Source organism: Eubalaena glacialis, chromosome 12 (assembly GCF_028564815.1).
Source record: "Eubalaena glacialis isolate mEubGla1 chromosome 12, mEubGla1.1.hap2.+ XY, whole genome shotgun sequence".
In the NCBI taxonomy this organism is placed as follows: domain Eukaryota; kingdom Metazoa; phylum Chordata; class Mammalia; order Artiodactyla; family Balaenidae; genus Eubalaena; species Eubalaena glacialis.
The window spans coordinates 32,851,596-32,869,449 of NC_083727.1; the positions used below are offsets into that span (position 1 = coordinate 32,851,596).

Here is a 17,854-nt window from a genome sequence, read left to right on the forward strand (position 1 = left end):
GAACTTCTAGCAATAAAATTTAAATATATGATTTAATAAGTGTTTTTATCTTTCCTTATGATTCCATTTCTCTAAGAGTAGCTTTTCCCTCTGTCTTTATGGGAGAGTTAGTATCTTACTGTACAAGTAAATCTATATCATTTAGTTTGAAAGATGAAATCGAAAGTAATGTTAAAAAGATTTAAATGTTTTAAGTTTTTTCAGTTTCTCCCCAGTCCATTGAAAGTCATTTGGATTGAATTGTAAAAAACAGGGATGAGCTGCCTAAGGGAAATTAGAAAAATTATTGTAATTGGCATATTGTTTTAAGTTTTCTAAGTGGTAGAGACGAATAGTGGCATACAAACATAACTGAATAGTTGAAGAATATATCTTGCAAACTTTGTATACTTGTTTCACTTACAATTATTGACATATTGAATTGTCTTCACATTTTTAATATACCGACTAATTTTAAGTTTTCAATCAACGTGTTAGCTTGTGCTAGTTATTTTACGAATCATAATGGTGTTCAATAAAGTTCTAGAACTGAATGGAATATGTAAGAATATTATTGAAAGGAAGGAGAGAAACATTCAGATTCTCCTGAGAATTTGGCTCCTACTTCCTAATCTTGTTAAAGCAAAGCAATCAGAAGCAGCTGCAAGCTCTCTCTCCTCCATGGGGAGCAGCAAGGGGTTAACCAGTCTTGGTTTACTAAGTATCTTTGTCAGGCTTTTATCTGATCCTTCCTCCCTTCCTCCCCTGCCCACCCCTTTTGTAAATGTCAACAACTTCCTGATGAGCCGGGTAGTGGTGAATTTCACACCTTCCTTTTCTTTGTGAAGAAACCTGGGTGTTAATGGTACAGGATTGGGTACCATTGTATGACTCTGGCTGTCTGTGAGTAAAGCTGAGGGATGCCTGGGGAAAAAAAGTAGGAGAAGGTGAAGTAATTTGAGAAATGAGACCAGGAAATAGGTTCAAATTGGTCTCATTTTTAAAAAGAGTGTTTGTTTTATTAGCAACTTTTAAATGTGTATTAGGAAAAGAATAATTTTAAAGAAGCTTAGCATTGAGAGTCTCAAAGAGTCTGGCAAAGAAAGGGCTGAGATTAGAGAGCTGATTGGTAAAAATAAAGAAATAAATAGAAGAACAACAGTCAGAAAGAAAAACTGAAGACTCCTCTTTTTATTCTACAGGTGTATTTACAGGCTACAGCAATGGAAACTTGGTCAGTTGATCAGGTCTGCAGTTGGTTGGTGGAGAAAAACTTAGGAGAGCTAGTTCATAGGTTTCAAGGTGAGTTGTTTACACTTTCCAAAATGTTAATTGAGCAGCCTAGATATTGAGTGTCCTGTGTTATTGATTTTTTTTTTTTTTTTCCTAATGCATGTGAACATTGATGTGGAGTTGCTGCAGTGGGAAACTCATTTCTCTACTGACTGTAGCAGAGTTTGCATTTGACCTAGTATCCACGAGAGAATTTAGTGTTTCAAAAAGATCTCAAATAAGATAAATCTTGAGTAACTTAAAATACATATTTGATATATGCATTTGATACTGCTTTTGTCTATAAATACGCAGCTTGTGCATTTTTTGTGCAGCGTTGCATAGTGTTGGATTTACAAGTATGGAATATTGCCTGGTAGGTACCATGAAGAATACTTTTCCGAAAATATTTTTTCCTTATCAAAACAGCGTCTGTTAGAAAGAGTCGGGAGAGGGGAGGCATTAATGTGGAAGTTAAAAGTTTTTATTGTGACTCTAGGTTGTGGTACTTTCTTAGGAGCAAACATGTATTTGGAATTATGCAATATTAGTGTTCTATTTTTGTCAAAAGCACACATAATTTTATAACTGCAGAGCACAAGTTTAGATGCATCTTTTAATATCGGAAATAATTCTGCCTGCTCAGAGTGCCGTGTTTTACAGTGCTTTACCCAGCAGACAGGTAGAGACATTTTTTTTTCTTTTTCCCAGAGGAAGAAGTAAGTGGGGCCGCTCTTCTAGCGCTTAATGATCGAATGGTTCAGCAACTAGTAAAGAAAATTGGGCACCAGGCTGTTCTAATGGATTTAATTAAAAAATATAAGCCGAAGAGTCAAGAACCGAAGTCCCCTGGAGAAACAGCCCTGGTCACGCAAGCAGAAGCACCGCCAGAGTAAGTGTTCATGAATGGCTTTATTTTTGCTGTGCTCTCCTGATGATGGCTGTAGCGTGACATTTGGGGTTTAAACCTCTTTGAAAATTGTGGCCATTTTCAGATTGTGTGTACAGTGACACTTTTTGCAAAGTTTTATGAGTCAAGGTACTTTTTTTTTTAAATGCACCAGTTTTTTAAACACTGACTCCGTTTGTTAAGGAAGACCTATAAGCCCAGAGCTCCTACATAGAAAGCTCTATAACAAGCAGTTAAAATGTACATATAACACCAGCAGAAATGAACTCCTGCAGCTTAGGTCTTAGTGTTTGAGAAAGGCATCTTTTTCTGCTCCTTTGCTTTTCCCAAAGCTATTTGTGTATTTATTTATTTGCCAAGGATTCCTTATAGTAACTAATTTATATTCTCCTCTAGAGGCCTTCATAATATAATTTGCTAAAGACTCTTGCTGCAATGGATTTTTTTAATTTCTCAAGAGTATTCTTGGAGTACTGAATGCTATGATAGCATCCCACAAAAGTCATGTAGAAAAATTTGTGATGGCTTTGAGGTTTAGGGATGTTTTTGTTTGTTTTTTTATCACTGACTTCTGCAATAAAAAGGAATGATGACAGGAATTATAAAATTTAAAATTTCACTTTGCAATTCTATGCCCCAGGATCATCTCAGGCATTCTGGTTTGGTTTTTCTGTATTTGAGACTTTTTGCAAGGTTTCTAAGTTTAAATAATTACTGCAGACCAATTATTAATTTTTAAAGTAAGATTATGTTTGGTGAAATTCATTCTAAGTTTTTACTTTAAGTTTTTCAGGTTATATCTGTCAAACTATATATTTCTATCTTGCTCTGTTATAAGCAATACAATGTTAGAAAGACCTGGCTTAAGTAATTTGACTTCTAGAATATTTGGATATTTGGGACAAGGAGGGGGATAGGTAGACTTGAAGGAATGGTCCACAGTTGGTCTGGAGATTCTACCATTTGATTTATTTGAAGGATTTCTTCTAAACGTTGTTTTGACATATCTATGTAAAAGATATGTGACTTTTGTTGAAGTTCCCATTGTATGCTTTTACTCCTTTCCAGCAAAGGGAGGGTGTAAACCTCAAATAGAGCTCAAAGTAATTTCCCAGCATTCTTGGATGAGTTGGACTTTTGAGCTGGAAGTTCCCCTCAGTTGACTGGAATCTTGATATTGCCTTAGGCAGAGCTTGGAAGAAAACAGACACCCTTGTTTCCACTGCAAATCAGTTTATAATGTTCTCTAGTAAATGAGAACTAACTGGGCTGCCAGGAAACCCGGGCATCATTCCTGGTTCTACCACTGACTTGGATTGATTATGTTAAATGTTGACACTCCTGTTGCTTCATCTGTAGGTTGTGAAAAGTAATACAGTACTTAACTCCGAGTTAATTCACACTGATCTTAGGAGTATCATAGTCTTTGAGAAAATCTCTCCTCCTTCTCCCAGACCAAAATAGTCTTTTGCTAAATATTAAGCTGTGTTAACCTGGTTAAGAAAGCCATTTTCAAATGTAACCAAGACTTGGAACACTGGTTTTCCAGGGACTGAGTGGGGGCTTTTCACCCAGTAAATAGTTGACTCTAAGGTTTGTGTTGTCTTGCATTCAAATTAAATTGTTCTGGTGCAAAATCACAATTGCAGGTGGGTTAATAGGTAGTTTGTTAAAATGTTTATTGGCTATATTTGCTTATTGTCAAATATATAGTCACTTGACAAATATATTGTCCTATGGGAATCATGATAATAGAAAAAGGTATGAGAATATGCTATTTATTTAATATGCTATTTAATTAAACCCTTTTAGGAAGTGCTTAATAAAGATAGGAAACTTGGCGTAGTAAAAAGAACCCTGAAGCTAGGTATTAAAACACTTGATTTTAAATCCCTGTTCTGATATTAGCTACTCATCTAACCTTGGAGATTTGCTTGACTTTTCTTAGTTTCAACTGTAAAATGAAGTGAGTAGAATAAATGATGCTTAAGACTCCTTCTAAATGGTTTATAAAATGGCATTCTAGATCAGAGATTGCAGATGGGTTTCAACTTGCGTGTAAATTTCCTTTAATGGCTAATGGTTGCCTGGTATGTTATTTTGAAAAAAACTTTACAGGCCACATCTGGACAGGATATTTGGCATCCTATTCAGACTTAGGCAAATGATAGGAATATGTAATAGGTAGGAGTATCCGCAGTTGCTTTTTGGTGTCGTTCTTGTTGAAGCTGGTAGAAAAATCACTGGACAGGAAGTTGGAAAGTTGGAAGTTGGAAAACTGAGGTCAACTGGTGCTGCTACTGAGTAGCTTGTGGTGGTGAGCAAGTTGTTTTCCTTTCAGGGCTTTAGTTGTATCACTTAGAAAATGAGGGTGTTGGGCTTCCCTGGTGGCGCAGTGGTTGAGAATCTGCCTGCCAATGCAGGGGACACGGGTTCGAGCCCTGGTCTGGGAAGATCCCACATGCCACGGAGCAACTGGGCCCGTGAGCCACAACTACTGAGCCTGCGCGTCTGGAGCCTGTGCTCCGCAACGAGAGAGGCCGCGATAATGAGAGGCCCGCGCACCGCGATGAAGAGTGGCCCCTGCTTGCCGCAACTGGAGAAAGCCCTCACGCAGAAACGAAGACCCAACACAGCCAAAAATAAATAAGTAAATAAAATTTAAAAAGAAAGAAAATGAGGGTGTTAGTGAAGTGTGGTTCAAAGGTCATGAAATTTTACAGATAATAAAATGTCCCCCAAAATGACAGGGAATAGAGAAAGGATCTGACACAGAGTTCTTTTTTTTTTTTTTTTGCCAAATAAGAATATTAACCAATAAAAGTGCATTCTGCTATCACTATTATTTCATAAAGGAAAGGATTATCATAACACCATTTATAAATGTGATGGATTGGGGAAAACAGCACTGTGAACTGGCATTGTCTGTCTCCTGGCATGTATGAACCGAGTGAGATGACCTCAGAGGATTTCTCTTTCAGTTCTCTCAGTCAGGACTCTAAAGTGGAGCTTAAAAGTGGACACAGATCATAGTGTTTCTACGGGCTGACTCCTACTCTCTGTGAGAGCCTCTGTGAGAGCAGTAGCTGTGACCCCTGTTGAATAGCCCCTGACCCACCTTTTCTTTCTTGGTGACAGGGATGAACAGTCCTCCAGTCGTGGGGAGCAGATGCCATCTTTCTATCCGGTTGAAAACCATAATAATGATCCGATTGACCACAGAGTACTGAAACAGAGGTGGGATTGACAACTTCTAAATATTTGAAATCCAAATGATAATATTTGCCTTTATTTTTATGAGGTTTTGTGTGTTTAAATGTATTTCTGAGCGGAAGCTATTTGTTTTTCTGGAAGGGATTTTTGTAAATCAAGGGATGAAGATATTTGGTAAGAGATGAAGGTTAAACTTTTTGATCTTCACATTGAAAAAGTAAAGTTTTGAGATGATATCATGCATCTTTCAATTACACGTTGTTAAGGAAAAAGATGATTTCTCTGCCCTACACTGTCCAGAGTGATAAGCAGTAGCCACAAAGATGGAATTTATTCAGTAAATAGTGTCCTATAGAATATGCCTTTTGTGGAGTCTTTGTTTCGGATTTGAGTTTTGTAGTTGGTGTCTTAACTCGACGGCTCCTGATGGAAGCACTGCTTTGGTAAACATTTCCTCATATTCCTACACTGGGATTTCGGGCTGTAGTATTTCAATATACGGGCTACGCTGGAACAGAGGAAAACTATAGACCTAGAGAACCAGACCCAGAAATGTGGCGCTCAGACAAAGTTCTGAGGGGGACTGCAGGTAAGATACGGTCCGAGAGTCATGGCGGCCTGTACAGCATTTTCCAGCCACCTGGCCTGTGCAGTTCACCTATCACTCGTGATACCTATTGTTTGCAGCAGCTGATGAGCAAATGCTTTTCGTTAAATGTACTGTCACCGAAAGGAGAGATGTCAGTTGGTGTAGAAGAATAGTCAGGCAACAGTCAAGCCAGGCTGTGGTCCTTTATAGTTTTTACAAGTCCTTTACATTATCATCTTGTTTAGTCCACACAGAAGTCCTGCAAGGTGGGCATTATTCTCTTTTATGTGAATGAGTTAAACTGAGATTTAGAGAAGTCAAGGGGCTTCTAGCTAGGTTTCCCAAATGGGCTGTTCTCACCTCAGCACAGAATCTACCACCATCAGTGTGGGAGCTCAGGGGACCAAAGGCAGCAGCCTCAGCCCCTGGCTGCCTGCCCCCAGAGGCCCCGTGAGCGCAGGAAACACTGCACCTTTGACAGGAGCTCTTGCAAATGGGCTTCAGCTCTGGGCGTCCTCTCTGTTCTCTTTCTTGCTCCACCACCTTCAACCTCGCACTCTCACCCCTGGGCTCAAAGTCTCCAGCTGCCCAAGATGTCCCAGTGTTAGGGTCCATCTTCCTCCGTGCCATTGGTTCCCATTCGGGGTGGTGAGCGAGGAGGTAGAGGGCGATGTCCTATGTGGTCTTCCTGGTCTGAACTATGGTTCAGAAGATGTAAATACATTTTAATGGTGGCTTCATTCACCTCCTTTCTACTCATGGGAGCTTGTTGGTCCCAAGTGCTGTCTTTGATGTGGTTCCAGGTGTGCAGAGTCAGCCATGTGTCCTCAGCATCCCCTTCAGGAAGCTGCCAAAGGCAGCCGGGCCTTCTCTGACTGTTCAGCAGAGACAGGAAGAGCGATGATTAGTCCCAGTGGTCCAACCCTAACACTGCTGTGAATCAGTATCCAAGCTGCAAAACAGGAATAATAAACACAGTACATTCCTCACGGTGCTCCTGTGAGGACCACTGTCTAAAAACAGATAATACCTGCTCAGTGCTAAGCACAGTGGAAGCACCTGGAAAGTACTCAGTGTACCGCCATCTACGCAGCACTGCTCCAGGCAGTAATCCCACTTGCCCGAGGACTTCTTTCCTCTCCCTACTTGCTGCCTGTGGGAAATGAGGATGCCACCTTCTACAAGTTCTCTAGGTCGTTTCCCTTCCTCAGCCCTCTGGTGATATTCCATTCTCATATGGTCCTGCGATGCTGGCCAGGCAGGATTATTATTCCCCTTTTTTTCACAAGGCTGATCAAAGACACAGCCTGTGTTTCAGGGTATGTCTCATTCTTTATAGTGTCTGGCATGGAAAAAAACAGAATTGGGTTAGAAATGGAGAGAAATAAGAGGGTTTGGAAACCAGAGCCAATACTCTCGTATTTTTCTTCTAATCATAAAGTCTCTCCTAATCTATATGACCACCAAGGTACCCATCACTATCCACAAGCACTGCAGAGTTAAACGTGTCCAGAAATGAGCTCATGTCCCTTGCCTTAGCATATATATAGGTGTAAGAAATACAAATGTACTCAAACCCAGTGCCCTGGGTACAGAAGCACTGGTGCTGGAAAGCCAGGGGTGAAGCTGTCCCTCCCTCTCGTGGATCCACATGATGGCTGTCTCCGTCTCTCTTCTGCTTTCCTCATCCGTTTCAGTCCTTTGCTTCTTCCTATGAGGATGGGTTACCCTACTACTCATGGCTGCTCTGCCCCGTTCAGACTGGCTGGCCGTAGCACTGCCTCCAGAGGAAGTTCTCCCTGAAAACAGCTCAGGTTGTTCCAGCCAACAGACTCAGCCTTTCAGTGTTGCTTAGTTCTGTAACTGGGGAAGAGGAACTGAGGGGTCTCCTGTGGATCAGATGTCCCCTCCTGGGCAATCAGCTATGTGTGGGCAGAAGAGGACAAGGCAGGGGTACCTGTTTTAAATATTTTCACTCTGGTCCTGCCCTTTGTCCAGGGCTGTGGAATGGAGTGGGACAGAAGATTCTCTCCCTTCCCAAGTCCTGTCTCAGACAGTGGCTCCATCATCCAGCCGTGTGAGTTAAAAATCACTGGAGCCACCCTTGATCCCCTCCTCCTGCCCTTCTGCCTAGGGTGCTATTCATTCAACAGGTGTTGATTAAGAGCCTATTGCATGGCTCCTGGGTCAGGCTGTGTTGTTCCCTTCCCTCCCCTACCTGCTCATTTTTGAAGACTCTGCTCAAAATCCCTCTTTTGGAAGGAAGCCCCTCCATTGATATTCCAGGTCAGGCAAGGAGCCCTTCTATGTATAGCATCCTCTATGTTTCTCTTGCTTTACTTGTAAAACTAGATAATGGAACTGATCACTTTAAAGTTTGTATTCCTTCCTTAGAAGCACCTCCTGGACAAAGACCGTACCCTTCTGTCCTTGTAAACACAGCATTTGGCATAATTCCTGACACACAGAGGCTAAATAGGAGTTTTTAATTGAAATGAGGATGCATGGTCCAATGAAAGACTGAATATATCTTCATGGGACAGGATAAATATTTGAATAGCATCAATTTCTTTTTAGACATTTTTGATACAATTTCTGCTAAATATGCTAATATTTTAACAGAATTAAACTCCAGGAGTTTATGCGCCACTCACACATAACAGGCTAGAAAGCTGATGGTTGGCTACTGCTTTCACGAGGCAGGGAGGGATGGTGGACCAAGTGCCAGCTTTGGGGTCTCACACACCTGGGTGGGAATCCCGACTCTTCACTTGTTCTCCAGGTGGTCTCTGAACAATGTGTGATGGGCACACCCACCTGCTCGTGAGATGACAATTAAGGTACTGGCAGCTGTCATCACACCATACAAGGTGGTCGTCATCATTCTTGTGATATTTTTTCCCAAGTTCCCTAAAATGAACATGTGTTTTCCATCCAGATTATTTGCAGACAAGAAGTCAAAGAAGGCTCTAGAGGCAGGACATTCATGTGACTTTGGCCCTTGAAAAGATGTGTGTGTCCCAGTGGATGAATTCCAAGTCCCAAGGAAACACTAGGGTGCTGTGACACAATGCAGTTTTCTTTGGTGATAGGTGACCCTGTGCTCTTTACCGAATTGCTTAAATGCCATTTCTTGACGGAAGGCTTATAAGGTCCCATCCTCAACATGTGTTGGTGATCCTTTAGAAAGACTTTTTTTCCATGCTATTCTTCGTTTTGCCTCTACACTATTTGAAACTGTTTGCTTCCCTTTTAGTACCTAGTAAGGCATGAAATCAGATAAACAGGTAGAGGTTTCCTAAATGTCACTTTAAAAACACTTGGCTTGAACTTTAAATATATGCATGCAGATATTTTGCTTCAGCCTTTGGGTGTAATTATAAATTAGTCACAGTTTCACTCATATTTAAAAATTATTTTAACGATGATTTTTTTCTGGGTCTGGCTACTGCTGTAAGATGTTGTAGAGTGATCTTACCCACCTGCCTATGCTCAGGAGGGAAAATGTCAGTGGGTCCGCACTTGATGTATTGTTTGTAGTCACTGCCACACACACAGCTCAGATAAGGGGCAGCACACTTATGTATGCATCTTATCCAGCACCTCGTAACAAAGGGAAGTTCAGTGGATTGCACCAAAGATGACATAGGTGATAAATTGTCACATTTAGATGCTGAATCCCAGGTCAGTGAAACAACAAGGATCCCTCAGAGTGAAGTGCAGGATCCCACATCTCCTACCCCGCAGGTGTAGAGAACACCCCATACCTAAGGGTTGTGTGTTTGGAAGTGTTATATTGTAACTCTATCCCTTGATTGGAGATTCCCAGTGTACATTAACATAGTAAATGCTATGAGGAGTCCTACAGTAAGAAAACCCCTTTCACTCTGTCTGGCCCAGAATTCTTTCTTTGTGTAACAGCTATTAACATTACAGGAAACACCTTAGGAAATAGTGACTTAAAGATGTCTTACTTAAGTCAGGATTCATTCATTCATCCCACAGTAGATACTTATTGAGTGCTTACTCTGTGCCAGGTACTGGTAGACACAGAGGATACAGGGGTGAGCAGAGCAGACCAAGCCTCCCGGCTCACAGAGTTCACGTTCTAATGGTGGGGGGAATAACAAATACATATGATATTACATTGTAAATATGTTTAAGTGCTATGAAGGCCAATAATGCCAAGAAAAAAGGGGGGAATAGAGAGTGAGTGGCGTGTGTATGTGCGTATTTGTGTGTTAGCTACAGGAGGGTTCTATTCCAGATGGGGTTTTCAGTTAAGTCCTTCAACTTTGACTAAGTAATGCTTGAGCAGAGACCCGAATGAAATGAGCTAGAGCCGAAATTTCCTTCAGTGGAAGATATCTGTGGACCCAGCCAAACAGGAATTACAAAATCAGGGACAGTTGGGCTGACATGACTGATAAATAACTCTCTGACTCCTGCCCATTCCCATTAAATCTAATGGGATGTCTTCGGAGAGATCAAAATAAGCTGGATTTCTAGCCTCTTTTTCCCTTTCGTTCAGTCCAAAAGTTACTAAATATATCCCATGAGCTAGGTATTATATAGACAGTGGGTGAAGCGGGGGCAATTTTGTCCTTGCCTAGGGGAACTAAGAGTCTGACAAGAAAGATACATAAGTTAATAACTGCAATATTGAGAAAGAGATGCAGAAATAAGATATGCACAGGGTACAGAAAAAGCACAGAAGAAGGATAAATAAGACTTTCAGGGAAGTGAGTATGGAGGAGGCCCCTGGGGGAAGTCTGCACAAAAACTGAGGGAGGATTTTGAAACATGATTAGAATTTCATCTGAAGGAAGATGAAGCAAGAGAAGAAAAGGACATTCACAGCAAAGCAAACAGCACGTGCAAAGGTACAGGCACCTGAAACGGAATAGGGCATTCTATTTGGAATAAGTATTTTTGGAATGTGAGAGATAGAAGCAGAGGAGATGGACTTGCTGGGAATGATGAGAGGTGCTGTTAGGGAGGTAAGGAGCCTCTGTGCTGTGCCCATGGACAAGACAGTGCTTTTTAACCGTGACTGTACATTAGATTCTGCTGGAGGACTTAAACAAAATTTAGCAGGGCCCTAGACCGTGCTCCTCAAACTCTAATGTAATGAAAGGTGACCCAGGAATCTTATTAAAATGCAGATTCTAATTTAGTAGGTCGGGGTGGGGCTCAAGATTCAGCATTTCTAACAGACCCCCGAAGAAATGCCAAGCTGTCCTAGGACTACCCTGTGTAGTAGTAGCAAGTCATTTCTGGAGGTGTACGATAGAATGGATGCTTGTGTCCCTCCAAAATTCATATGTTGAAACCCTAATCCCAATATGATGGTATTTGGAGGGAGAGGACCTCCGGGAGGTAATTAGGTGGGATTAGTGGATTGGATTAGTGTCATTAAAAGAAGAGGCCAGAAAGCTAGGTAGCTCTCTTTCTGGCACGTGAGGGCACAGCAAGAAGACAGCCTTCTGTAAACCTGGAAGAGGGCATTCACCAAGAACCCAACTTTGCTGTCACCCTCATCTGGAACATCCAGCCTCCATAACTGTGAGAAATTAATGTTTGTTGTTTAAGCCACCCAGTTTCATGGTAATCTGATATAAATCAAGTTACTTGAATCCTTACCAATAGGAAACTTTTACTTTTATGACGCTACATAGTGGAGGAACTGGCAAGTCACAGCCTAGGTGACACACAGTTGGAAGAAGACTGTCAGTCTTTGTTGTTGTTTTTTTCCATGATGCTGGCACATAAAACCAGCATTCTGGGCCAGATTTGAGAAGTGAATTTTACACCTCCATCTCCATTTAGAAGATGCTCTGAGGATGTATGCTGTTCACTGTGAGGTCACGATTCAGAATCTAGTAGTATACAGGTGGATTAATAAAAAGCTGCCCTAGATCCATTCAACCCTGAACTACCAGATTTTGATCATTCTGAACTACAAAATAGTAGTCCTCAAACATTTTGCAACAATTGTGTAGGTAATGTCTCATTACTTTTTCTTTGGTATGAATGAGGAATTAAAAAGAAAGAGGGACTCAGACATGATAGCGCCATGAGATCTGTTTTTGTGACTGTCATGCTAATAAGTGTAAATATTGAGGGCAAAGGCCAGAAGTTTCTGGGTCTTTGTCCATCTCTCAATACCAAGAAGAATCGGGGAATAGGAAGAAATAAAAGATTTATGTATTTTATGCTTCTTTGCTTGATTAGTCAGGGCCCCAGGAGTTCCTGGGTTCTTGAATCTCGCACTGGCAAGCAAGGATCGGGAGGATTTGAGAGGTGCCAGTTTGTGCCACAGCAGAGTGCCTGATGCCATCCACATCTTTACCTCTACGTTATGCTTGATTATGTGTTCACACATGCCTTTCAGAAACTAAATTCTTCTGGAAGTCTCATAGATTAAATAGCAGCTGTGATAGCCCAGAGCTATAAAACATAAATTAAAAGCAAACATCAAAATGCTGAGAATGTGGCGCAAACATTTCCTGAATTAGTGGTGGTTACCATCAGTTGCAGCAAGAAAGCAGCATTTCCTTCATAGTTCTTGCATGTCTTGCAGTGACATTGTTCACTATTTTCAGAGATGGCATCTCACCTTGCTCATTGGCATGTATCTCTTTTTTGGGCTTTTCAGAACGTCTTGTTTACTTTGTTTCCTTAGCAGTGGAAAGTCTTGCCTAGGTAAAGTAAAGCAGGTAATTCTCAGAGTACTGGCATCATAACACAGGAGCAACATTTCTGTTTAACTTTGTCGTTTGGTGAAATTTGGTCCCTATTTTGAAGATATGCATTATGAGGTCCTTTTCTGTCCTATGGTAAGATGATAGCAAGTTCTTTAAACAAATGTCTAAGCCTCCTCTAGCTTCCTTTCTCTTCTTCTATGTTCCAAAAACACTGAAACGTTTAGATGTTGCTGTGGTTACATGCCATTTAGTTTCAGAGTTGATAATATAAAAACTGGGCATCCCAATACATACCATTTTCAGTGTATAAAGTCTGCAAGCTTGGGTGTGGAAAAGAATAAAATGAATGTAGGCTTGTGGAACACAGTCTTTCAGGTAGGTCCCTGGAGAGCATGGTATTTGTCACTGCTTTCTCTTCCGATGGTGGGAGTACTACTGCTGATGGTAGTGGTACTTTAGATGTGAAGACTAAGACCGGTAGCGAGAAGGGCTGTTCTTCACAGCTAAGTCCTCACTTGTCTCTTGCTCTTCTTCCTTGAGGACCAGAAAGCAATACCATTTTACAAGACTAGAAAAGCATCACAGTCCCTCAAGGTAGCAGATTATCTCCAAGCTGGGGCCCCTAGAAAAAGGTGTCATTTGTTACCTAAATTCTAGGAAAGCAGGCATGATTCATAACGACTCCAAAAGTCAACCAGAAGTCAGTTGAGTGTGATGTGAACTCTGCCCTTTGTTCTGTAAAGAATCCACATGCAATGCAGCTGAAGCCTGGTGAGATACTGAGAAAACTTCTTTGGGACGTTTTTTTCAGTGGTGTTTGATCATTTTGTAATTCTCAACAGCCACAGTCTAATTCCTAGGTATGCTTTGTATATACAGAGGACTCTACTCCAATCCCCAGATCTGCCTCTCTTGCATTTGGGTCCCACTAGTTTTCATATCTCAAACTTGGGGACTTAGTGATGTGACACTTCAATTTCATGTATGAAAACACAAGTTTATGGAACTAATGTCTGCCTTTGTTTATCTGTCATAGAATGTTACATTTAATGTTTTATATCTCTCTCAAATGTTCCTAAAACTTTCTACAACATTTTTGTTACAAACTGTTCCACTCAACAATGACATAGGGAAATCAAAACAGATAAGGAGCCAAGACATAAGATGACTACTCACAGGGCCAGTGTTGGACCAGGCCACGTGGGAGATTCAGACAAGAAAGACCACCCAAGAGGCAGGAGAGTGGGGAAGAGAATCCACCTGGGGAGAGGGCCAAGATGAGCCAGGAAGATCGAGGGAAACTTAGGGCATTGGGGTGAGAGAAACAACTGCTAACACATGCATAGTGTGGCCTGGAGACTTAGTAGGCTTGAACCTTGGCTGGATCTGAGAATTCACATTGGATACTAGCTGATAATCAAATGGCACACAAAATTGGACCACATTATGAATTGTCCTAATTATTAAGTAAGTTATGTAACTGGAGATAAAACAAGTAGTCCCTACCCTCATGTATGTCTCTTCTGCTCCCTGCCATGGCTCAGCATCTGCCTTCTGTACATTGAGATTTTTCCTTAAGAGAGCTGGAGTTCGATTGGCCCTGTTCTGCATAGGGCCATGTTCTTTATCCTAGGTGAGCCCATATTGTCTGTTCCTTGGGAGTAAAATAATTAGGTGACTTTTCTTGCTTATTAAGGTTAAACAAAGTTTTTCTAGTCAATGACTTTTTTTTTTAAACATCTTTATTGGAGTATAATTGGTTTACAGTGTTGTGTTAGTTTCTGCTGTACAACAAAGTGAATCAGCTACATGCATACGTATATCCGCATATCTCCTCCCTCCTGCATCTCCCTCCCACCCTCCCCATCCCACCCCTCCAGGTGGTCGCAAAGCACCGAGCTGATCTCCCTGTGCTATATGGCTGCTTCCCACTAGCCATCTATTTTACATTTGATAGTGTATATAAGTCCATGCCACTCTCTCACTTCGTCCCAGCTTACCCTTCTCCCTCCCCATGTCCTCAAGTCCATTCTCTACGTCTATGTCTTTATTTCTGTCTTGCCCCTAGGTTCTTCAGAACCATTTGTTTTTTTTTTTTTAGATTCCATATGCATGTGTTAGCATACGGTATTTGTTTTTCTCTTTCTGACTTACTTCACTTTGTATGACAGACTCTAAGTCCATCCATCTCACTACAAACAACTCAATTTCATTTCTTTTTATGGCTGAGTAATATTCCATTGTATATATGTGCCATGTCTTCTTTATCCATTCATCTGTCGATGGACACTTAGGTTGCTTCTATGTCCTGGCTATTGTAAATAGAGCTGCAATGAACATTGTGGTACATGACTATTTTTGAATGATAGTTTTCTCAGGGTACATCCCCAGTAGTGGGACTGCTGGGTTGTATGGTAGTTCTATTTTTAGTTTTTTAAGGAACCTCCATACTGTTCTCCATAGTGGCTATATCAATTTACATTCCCACCAACAGTGCAAGAGAGTTCCCTTTTCTCCACACCCTCTCCAGCATTTATTGTTTGTAGATTTTTGATGATGGCCATTCTGACTGGTGTGAGGTGACACCTCATTGTAGATTTGATTTGCATTTCTCTAATGATTAGTGATGTTGAGCATCCTTTCATGTGTTTGTTGGCAATCTGTATATCTTCTTTGGAGAAATGTCTATTTAGGTCTTCTGTCCATTTTAGGATTGGGTTGTTTGTTTTTTTGATATTGAACTCCATGAGCTGCTTGTAAATTTTGGAGATTAATCCTTTGTCAGTTGCTTCATCTGCAAATATTTTCTCCCATTCTGAGAGTTGTCTTTTCGTCTTGTTTATGGTTTCCTTAGCGGTGCAAAAGCTTTTAAGTTTCATAAGGTCCCATTTGTTTATTTTTGTTTTTATTTCCATTTCTCTAGGAGGTGTGTCAAAAAGGATCTTGCTGTGATTTATCTCATAGTGTGTTCTGCCTATGTTTTCCTCTAAGAGTTTTATGGTGTCTGGTCTTACATTTAGGTCTTTAGTCCATTTTGAGTTTATTTTTGTGTATGATGTTAGGGAGTGATGTAATTTCATTCTTTTACATGTAGCTGTCCAGTTTTCCCAGCACCGCTTATTGAAGAGGCTGTCTTTTCTCCATTGTATATCCTTGCCTCCTTTGTCATAGATTAGTTGACCATAGGTGCATGGGTTTATCTCTGGGCTTTCTATCCTGTTCCATTGATCTATATTTCTGTTTTTGTGCCAGTACCATATTGTCTTGATTACTGTAGTTTTGTAGTATAGTCTGAAGTCATGGAGTCTGATTCCTCCAGCTCCGTTTTTTTCCCTCAAGACCGCTTTGGCTATTCAGGGTCTTTTGTGACTCCATACAAATTTTAAGATTTTTTGTTCTAGTTCTGTAAAAAATGCCATTGGTAATTTGATGGGGATTGCATTAAATCTGTAGATTGCTTTGGGTAGTATAGTCATTTTCACAATATTGATTCTTCCAATCCAAGAACATGGTATATCTCTCCATCTGTTTGTATCATCTTTAATTTCTTTCATCAGTGTCTTATAGTTTTCTGCATACAGGTCTTTTGTCTCCCTAGGTAGGTTTATTCCTAGATATTTTATTCTTTTTGTTGCAGTGGTAAATGGGAGTGTTTCCATAATTTCTCTTTCAGATTTTTCATCATTAGTGTATAGGAATGCAAGAGATTTCTGTGCATTAATTTTGTATCCTGCAACTTTACCAAATTCATTGATTACCTCTAGTAGTTTTCTGGTGGCCTCTTTAGGATTCTCTATGTATGCTATCATGTCATCTGCAAACAGTGACAGCTTTACTTCTTCTTTTCCCATTTGGATTCTTTTTATTTCTTTTTCCTCTTCTGATTGCTGTGGCTAAAACTTCCAAAACTATGTTGAATAATAGTGGTGAGAGTGGACAACCTTGTCTTGTTCCTGATCTTATAGGAAATGGTTTCAGTTTTTCACCATTGAGAACGATGTTGGCTGTGGGTTTGTCATATATGGCCTTTATTATGTTGAGGTTAGTTCCCTCTGTGCCTACTTTATGGAGGGTTTTTATCATAAATGGGTGTTGAATTTTGTCAAAAGCTTTTTCTGCATCTGTTGAGATGATCATATGGTTTTTCTCCTTCAATTTGTTAATATGGTGTATCACATTGAATGATTTGCGTATATTGAAGAATCCTTGCATTCTTGGTATAAACCCCACTTGATCATGGTGTATGACCCTTTCAATGTGCTGTTGGATTCTGTTTCCTAGTATTTTGTTGAGGATTTGTGCATATATGTTCATCAGAGTTATTGGCCTGATGTCACAAAAAGTTTCCTTTTTTTCTGACATCTTTCTCTGGTTTTGGTATCAGGGTGATGGTGGCCTCGTAGAATGAGTTTGGGAGTGTTCTTCCCTCTGCTATATTTTGGAAGAGTTTGAGAAGGATAGGTGTTAGCTCTTCCCTAAATGTTTGATAGAATTCTTCTGTGAAGCCTTCTGGTCCTGGGCTTTGTTTGTTGGAAGATTTTTCATCACGGTTTCAATTTCAGTGCTTGTGATTGGTCTGTTTATATTTTCTATTTCTTCCTGGTTCAGTCTCAGAAGGTTGTGCTTTTCTAAGAATTTGTCCATCTTTTCCAGGTTGTCCATTTGATTGGCATATAGTTGCTTGTAGTAATCTCTCATGAATCTTTGTATTTCTGCAGTGTCAGTTGTTACTGCTTTTTCATTTCTAATTCTGTTTATTTGAGTCTTCTCCCTTTTTTTCTTGATAAGTCTGGCTAATGGTTTATCAATTTTGTTTATTGTCTCAAAGAACGAGTTTTCAGTTTGTTTCTTTCATTTCTTTTTCATTTATTTCTGAACTGATCTTTATGATTTCTTTCCTTCTGCTAACTTTGGGGTTTTTTGTTCTTATTTCTCTAATTACTTTAGGTGTAAGTTTAGGTTGTTTATTTGAGATGTTTCTTGTTTGTTAAGGTAGGATTGTATTGCTATAAACTTCCCGCTTAGAACTGCTTTTGCTGCATACCATAGGTTTTGGATCGTCATGTTTTCATTGTCCTTTGTTTCTAGGTATTTTTTTGATTTCCTCTTTGATTTCTTCAGGGATCTCTTGGTTATTTAGTAGTGTATTGTTTAGCCTCCATGTGTTTGTATTTTTTACAGTTT

At 40.3% G+C, this 17,854-nt stretch overlaps 1 protein-coding gene across 1 annotated transcript in view; it reads left to right on the plus strand.

Annotated features, from left to right (window-relative positions):
* Nucleotides 1–1,187: 1,187 nt before the first annotated feature.
* The window catches only part of SAMD3 (sterile alpha motif domain containing 3), a 47,636-nt gene continuing 30,969 nt past the window's right edge, over nucleotides 1,188–17,854 (plus strand). Inside the window, exons 1-4 of the mRNA XM_061207426.1 lie at nucleotides 1,188–1,281; nucleotides 1,963–2,143; nucleotides 2,494–2,499; nucleotides 5,300–5,398. Of these exons, the coding sequence (XP_061063409.1) occupies nucleotides 1,203–1,281; nucleotides 1,963–2,143; nucleotides 2,494–2,499; nucleotides 5,300–5,398 (365 nt within the window). The 5' untranslated portion in view covers nucleotides 1,188–1,202. The remainder of the gene's footprint in view (nucleotides 1,282–1,962; nucleotides 2,144–2,493; nucleotides 2,500–5,299; nucleotides 5,399–17,854) is intronic.